Genomic DNA, 6,851 nt, shown 5'->3' with positions numbered 1-6,851 from the left:
ACATTCTAAAAGCACGCTGATTCCTGGACCGTCCGCAGGCCGGATTTAGAAGGTGATTGGGCCGGATCCGGCCCCTGGGCTTTAGTTTGCCTATGCATGTAAAAGATGCAGGAGGAAAAGACTAAAGATAGAACCCACAAAGGGGAAGAGAGAAGTCCAGGAGATTCTTTGGAATCTTGTCTTTATGATGTATGTTGGACATGCGAGTGTAAAATGTTAATTCGAAAAACCAAATAAATAAATTTGCAAAAATAATAATAAAGCACTTTTGGAGGAGGGAACCAACAAAAACGTTATTCTCATCATCTAAGTAAGCAAGCTTGCATTTCCGAGGGCAAGCTGTAAATAAGTAGTATAAGTCAGTACAGTAAAAACGCCCACATCAGAAACAGTCTCCAAGAGCACAAGTGGCCACAGTTCCTCTGAGCAGGGAAAGAAGGAACTTCCCCCATGATCAGAAAATAAGAAGCAGTGATGGCCACCAACAGTGGAAGGCTGTGGATTCTCCTTGGAGGTTTTTAAGCAGAGCTGGGATGGCCATGGATGCTTTCGCTGGGATTCATTCTTGCCTTGCAGGGGGTTGAACTAGATGACCCTCGGGGTCCCTTCCAGCTCTAGGTAAAGGTAAAGGGACCCCTGACCATTAGGTCCAGTCGTGGCTGACTCTGGGGTTGCGGCGCTCATCTCGCTTTATTGGCCAAGGGAGCCGGCGTACAGCTTCCGGGTCATGTGGCCAGCATGACTAAGCCACTTTTGGTGAACCAGAGCAGCGCACGGAAACGCCGTTTACCTTCCCACCAGAGTGGTACCTATTTTATCTACTTGCAATTTGACGTGCTTTCAAACTGCTAGGTTGGCAGGAGCTGGGACCGAGCAACGGGAGCTCACCCTGTCGTGGGGATTTGAACAGCGATCTTCTGATCAGCAAGTCCTAGGCTCTGTGATTTAACCCTCAGTGCCAATCGTGTCCCCAGCATCTTCCAGCTCTACGATTCTATAATAACTTGGATGGCTTTAAAAGAGGACTAGGGAAACTCATGGAAGAAGATGAGGAGATCCGTGGCTGCTAGCCAGGATGGCTGTGCTTTGCCTTCACAGGTAAAGGCAGCAATGCTTTTGAATGTCAGTTGCTGGATGTGCTGGGCCCGGGGGTAACCCGAGAACCGCGGTCTAGGTCCGGTCCAGAATCTGTAGGTTCCACTAGGAGTCAGTCCAACAGGGTCAAGGCAGGACACGAGACAGGAACCCAGGCAAGGACAGGTACAGGATCTCAGGCAGGGTCTGGCATACAGCAATGTTGCTCCCGCAACCTGGGGCAGGGTCTAACAGCCTTTTATCTATGTCGGGGTAGCGGCCAGTCCTGATCCCCTGGTGACTCACCTCCCTGTTTTGCCCAAAGGTGAGCACTCCTCCTGCGAGAAGGTCTCTCCTTCTCTCAGACCTTAGTCTCTGCAGCTCGGGAGATGTCGGTGGGTTACTAGACCCAGAGGCCGCCTCAGCCTCTCCTGACCCAACTGGTAGTGGAGCAGCTGTAAGTGATGGCCCAGGTGATGACAACGAGGTAATCCCCACATCTGGAGCCAGGGCAGGCTCAGGCCCCTGACTCAGCCCAGCTGGTGTTTGTTGCAGGGGAAGCTGTGCAGACTGGGATCCTTCAGGATCAGGCCCCAGACTTGTTTCAGATAATGCCTGAGGCAAAGGATCCGGTGCAGACTGAGACTCCTCTGGTTCCAGGTCCGAGCCCGGGTCCCAGGCCATCACATTGGAAACCACAGATGGTTCTCTGGCTTGTGGGCTTCTTTTGGAGGCATCTGTGAGAACAGGATGCTGGACTAGATGCAACATTGGCCTGATCCAGCAGGCTCTTCTCATGTCTCCATTACCTTGTTTGATCCTTATTTATTTATTTTTAAATTTATTTATTTGGTTTTTCAAATTAAAAATTCACAGTCACATATCCAATGTACAACATAAAAACAAAATTCCAAGGAATCTCTTGGACTTCCCTCCTCCCCCTTTGTGGGTCTTATTGTTATTCATTTCCTCCAGCATCTCTTATGATAATCCAAAATCTTTTTTACCTTTCCATTGTGTCCAAAATTCACCATTAAACTACAAGTGACATTCCAATCCTACTAATGACTTTAACTGTTTACAATGGTTTTTAAGATCAGTTATAAATTCCCCCCATTCCCTATAAAAATTTTGGTCTTCCTGATTTCTGACTCTTCTGGTCCTTTTGGCCATTTCGGCATAGTCCATCAACTGGATCTGCCATTCTTCTCTGGCGGGGACTTTATCTTCTTTCCATCTCTGTCTAATCCTCTTTTAAAGCCATCCGAATCTGCGGTCGTTGCTGCTTCTCGCGGGAGCAAATCCCAGAGTTTGAGATGCTTTCTCTTCCATTTCTTCCCCCGCCTCGTGGCCGCCCTCAGACCTTTCCCGAAGGAAGATGGTGAATATTGAGGACCTTCCCAAGGAGATGCTGCTGGAGATCTTCCTTCAGCTCCCTTCCTGGTTCCTCCTTCGCAGTTGCCGTCTGGTTTGCTCCGGGTGGCGAGACATGGTGGACACTCTGAACACGGGATGGAAAGAGAAGTGTGAGCATGCCGGCTACCCACTTGGGGTGTTGGCCGGTGCTCTCCCTGACTGGAAGACTCTCTACTCTCTTTGCAGAATGAAGAAGAACCTCATTAGGAATCCCTGCGGCGAAGGTGGGGAGCAAGAACATCTTCCAGACTTCTCCCGCACCATAAATCTTAATAATATAATAATAATTTTTATTTATACCCCACCCTTCCCGGTTCAAAAACCGGGCTCAGGGCGGCTAACAACAAATTTAAAACATTTAATTATAAAAGCAGCATAAAATACAGTATAAAAACATGAATAACCATAAAATTCAAAATTCAAAAAATAAGCATTAGATAGGGGCGCGGGTGGTGCTGTGGGTTAAACCACAGAGCCTCGGACTTGCTGATCAGAAGGTCGGCGGTTCGAATCCCCGGGACGGGGTGAGCTCCCGTTGCTCGGTCCCTGCTCCTGCCAACCTAGCAGTTTGAAAGCACGTCAAAGTGCAAGTAGAAAAATAGGTACCACTCTGGCGGGAAGGAAATAGTTTTGGTTGCCTCGGGTGATTACCTTTATCTGGAGACAGTGTTCGTGTGTAGGGAGTGCAGAAATCCCAGGTTCAATATCTGTATGTATCCTTTCCTTTCACTGTCCTTTTCTTTCTGGATTCGCCACAGAGGGCCTGAACTCCTGGCAAATTGGGCCAGATCAAGAAGAGGCCTGGGATGTAGGGAAGCTGTCAAGGGATGACTCTCCCTTTGAGGATGGAACATGGTGCTTTGGTGCATTTAGCGGGTAAGGAGCACATTCCCAATCAAATGAATTTGGGGCGGTGGTGGTTTGTGTTTAATAATAATAATAATAATAATAATAATAATAATAATAATAAATAATACTAATAATTTTTAATATATATCCCGGCCTCCCCAGCCGAAGCCGGGCTCAAGGCAGCTAATAACAATAAAATAATACAACATTCTAAAATCATTTCATTATAAAATTAATTCCAATCAAATTGATGCAACCATTGGGCTAGAGTTCTGTGAGGATTGCCAAAGGAGGGAGTCAGGCTGTGCCCTGGTCAAAGGCTTGGTGGAACAGCTCTGTCTTGCAGGCCCTGCGGAAAGATGTCAAGTACCACAGGGCCCTAGTCTCTTGTAACAGAGTGTTCCACCAGATCGGAGCCACAGCCGAAAAAGCCCTGGCTCTGGTTGAGCCCAGCCTAACCTCCCTGTGGCCTGGGACCTCCAAGATGTTTTTGTTTGAAGACCATAAGTTCCTCTGTGCGACATACCAGAAGAGGCGGTCCCGTAGGTACGAGGGTCCTAGGCCAAATAGGGCTTTAAAGGTTAAAACCAGCACCTTAAACCTGACCCTGTACTCCACCGGGAGCTAGTGCAGCTGGTATAGCACCGGGTGAATGTGATCCCGCAGCGAGGACCCCGTAAGGAGTCTCGCTGCGGCATTCTGCACCCGCTGGAGTTTCTGTGAGATTTTGATCAGCTCCGGCCCATCTGGAGCTGATACAGGCTCGTCTTGTCTTGAGCCCAAGCAGAGTAGTCACGCAACAAAAGGATAAGCAGGTAAATGTGCTACATGCTAAAGTTTATTTACACACTATGCTGAGAGCATAAAAACATCCATCCTACCTCTGTGAGAGCAGAGAAGCAACTCCTCTCGACACAAAGGAAACCGAAAGAATACTGAAAAACAGGAAACCAGTGTACGTCACATCCAGTCTCCCATTCCCGTGGGAACCCAACAGTAACTCTGACTGTGGAATGTAAACAATGTCTTGTGGCACGCAGTTGCTGCTCAGTGAGGAAATAGAAACCAACAGTTTCTGGGTCAGTCTCAAGGGCAGCCCCACGTAGAGCGAGTTACAATAATCCAGTCTGGAGGTGACCGTCACGTGGATCGCAGTGGCTAGGTCAGGGCGAGAGAGGTAAGGAGCCAACTGCTTAGCAGTTACTTATTTGTCCAGTGGGAGTTTGCTATGGGGAGTTGAAACTTTGCATGTTTTCGTGGAGGGGAAAAGCTTCTGAGTTGGGACGTTGAGTTTGTCAAAGTCAGTAGGGCGTGTGGCTAGAAAGGGGGTGCAGCCTGGGCCAGACAGAGAGGTTGGCTCTGGGGCCTGAGATTTCCCACCCATGCTCTCCAACCCAATATCAATGGGTCCACATGGGTGATTGTGATAATGGCTTTGATCTCTTTTTCAGGCCCTCACCCAAAAGCCAGGTCATCGTCTTAAAGGATCATGGCTACTGGGATGAGCTGATGGATGAAGTCAAGCCTGATATTGTTGTGAAAGACTGGTGAGTGCCAGAGCCGACGAAACCAGGGGTTGGGGCTGGGTAGCCCTTTTTGATAGCAGAAGCAAAACAAACCCCTGCCGTTGGGATTCCTCGTCTGCCATGATTTCTGGGCAAAGTGAGGAACGCAATATATAGCGAGGAACGCAATAGATAGCAGAACTCAGCTTAATTTGGAATCAACAAGTTTCTAGTCCTCAGGGCTTCGAAGATCTCAGGGCTTCACCTCCTTCCCCTGAATTGTGCCAGCTGGTCCCTATAGGTACAACTGTTTAGAAACTGGTGCCCATGTTTTGATTTTCCTCTTCCTTCCTTGTCCCTTTTCTCTCTTGTGTGGTGCAGATTGCAAGCAAGTGCTGCAGATTGCAAGCCTGCGAGAAGGGGTGGTCTAGTTTTCAGTTTCAGTTCTGTGTAAGCTGATCTGGGGGCTTTTTTGGCTGAAAAGCAGGGCACAGATACCCTTTGTTGTTGTTTAGTCGTTTAGTCGTGTCCGACACTTCGTGACCCCATGGACCAGAACACGCCAGGCACTTCTGTCTTCCACTGCCTCCCACAGTTTGGTCAAACTCATGCTGGTAGCTTTGAGAACACTGTCCAACCATCTCGTCCTCTGTCGTCCCCTTCTCCTTGTGCCCTCCATCTTTCCCAACATCAGGGTCTTTTCCAGGGAGTCTTCTCTTCTCATGAGGTGGCCAAAATATTGGAGCCTCAGCTTCAGGATCTGTCCTTCCAGTGAGCACTCAGGGCTGATTTTCTTAAGAATGGATAGGTTTGATCTTCTTGCAGTCCATGGGACTCTCAAGAGTCTCCTCCAGCACCAGAATTCAAAAGCATCAATTCTTCGGCGATCAACCTTCTTTATGGTCCAGCTCTCACTTCCATACAGATACCCTAAATAAATGCATAATAAGCAGGCAGCTGCAAATTCTCCAAATGTGATCAGCTCTTTTTTGCAGGACCGGTTCCTCCTCAGAAATCGCTCATGTGTCATTTTGTGCCCCAAAATAGGTGCGACGTCCTTGACGAGGACCCCTACAACTACACTCTGCACGTGAAACTGTTGTCTGCTGATTCTGAAGTCCTCTGCGAATGTCGCGCTGAAGAGTTGGTCTTAAGTGAGCCCGGAGAGACAGAATGGAGAGAGGTTAGCAGGAAAAAGGCATTGAATTGGCTCTGGGATATTAACGTGGGCCTTGAGTAAACGGTTCGTGAAAACGTCAGTTCCTTCCTCTTCCTTTTGTTGAACTGACTCCTAACCATTCCTCCTCCTCTTTCCTCTCTAGGGCTCGTATACATTCCATAACTACCCTGCCGGAGTCCGTTACATCTATTTTGAACACGGAGTGACCGGTGTGGACTCTGGGGGCCTAACTAACAGCAGCATCACTGTGGGACCCAGATTTCCCTAGAAAGAGGAGGAACCACCATAAGGAGAAACGGTTCTACTCATCTGCTTGAGCAACAGGGCGGGGAGACACACAAGGGCTCACTCTGTTGTGTCATTCCACACACACACACACACACACACACACACACACACACACACTTTCCAGCTAAATGGGTTGCAATCCTGGGTCCTACATCTGTTTCCCCGAAGTTGTGTTTTTGTGTAGTTTTCGGATGATCAGCATTTTTTTTTTAAAAAAAGGGTATGTGTGTGTATGTTATTTTGTAAGAGAAGATGGGGGACCCTGCAAACAATATTATACTGCATAAAAGAAAATGCAACCAGCCCATGGTATTGCAGTTGCGTTGAGCAAATACAATTACAATTCAATTCAATTCAAAATCCTTTATTAGGCATAGCACACCACACATTATCAAACAAACATCATATACAGACTGTATAAAATACGGGCTCAGCGAACACCATTTATCCCAGTCCTATTCTTAACTCCAAAAAATAAATCGATGTACATAGATAACATAGTACAACACAACAACATCACCTACCATTAAGAACCACTA

The 6,851-nt window shown here is 47.7% G+C and overlaps 1 protein-coding gene across 1 annotated transcript; it reads left to right on the top strand.

Annotated features, from left to right (window-relative positions):
* Nucleotides 1–2,338: 2,338 nt before the first annotated feature.
* LOC128419815 (F-box only protein 44-like) lies at nucleotides 2,339–6,642 on the top strand. Its single transcript, XM_053400966.1, has 5 exons — nucleotides 2,339–2,714; nucleotides 3,249–3,366; nucleotides 4,791–4,886; nucleotides 5,892–6,027; nucleotides 6,167–6,642. The coding sequence occupies exons 1-5, from the start codon at nucleotides 2,453–2,455 to the stop codon at nucleotides 6,290–6,292; spliced, it is 738 nt and encodes a 245-aa protein (XP_053256941.1). The 5' UTR covers nucleotides 2,339–2,452; the 3' UTR covers nucleotides 6,293–6,642.
* Nucleotides 6,643–6,851: the final 209 nt, after the last annotated feature.

The sequence above is a fragment of the Podarcis raffonei genome, chromosome 8 (assembly GCF_027172205.1).
Source record: "Podarcis raffonei isolate rPodRaf1 chromosome 8, rPodRaf1.pri, whole genome shotgun sequence".
NCBI classification, from domain to species: Eukaryota; Metazoa; Chordata; class Lepidosauria; order Squamata; family Lacertidae; genus Podarcis; species Podarcis raffonei.
Note: the sequence above shows the minus strand (reverse complement) of the source record. Positions and strands in the feature narration are given on the sequence as shown.

What these genes read in the sequence shown, in the direction of transcription:
- LOC128419815 (XM_053400966.1), top strand. Translation starts at nt 2,453, where the DNA reads ATGGTGAATATTGAGGACCTTCCCAAGGAGATGCTGCTGGAGATCTTC. An exon ending in TGCTTTGGTGCATTTAGCGG is followed by an intron (nt 3,367 to 4,790) that starts GTAAGGAGCACA and finishes TCTCTTTTTCAG; the next exon opens with GCCCTCACCCAAAAGCCAGG. An exon ending in GATATTGTTGTGAAAGACTG is followed by an intron (nt 4,887 to 5,891) that starts GTGAGTGCCAGA and finishes GCCCCAAAATAG; the next exon opens with GTGCGACGTCCTTGACGAGG.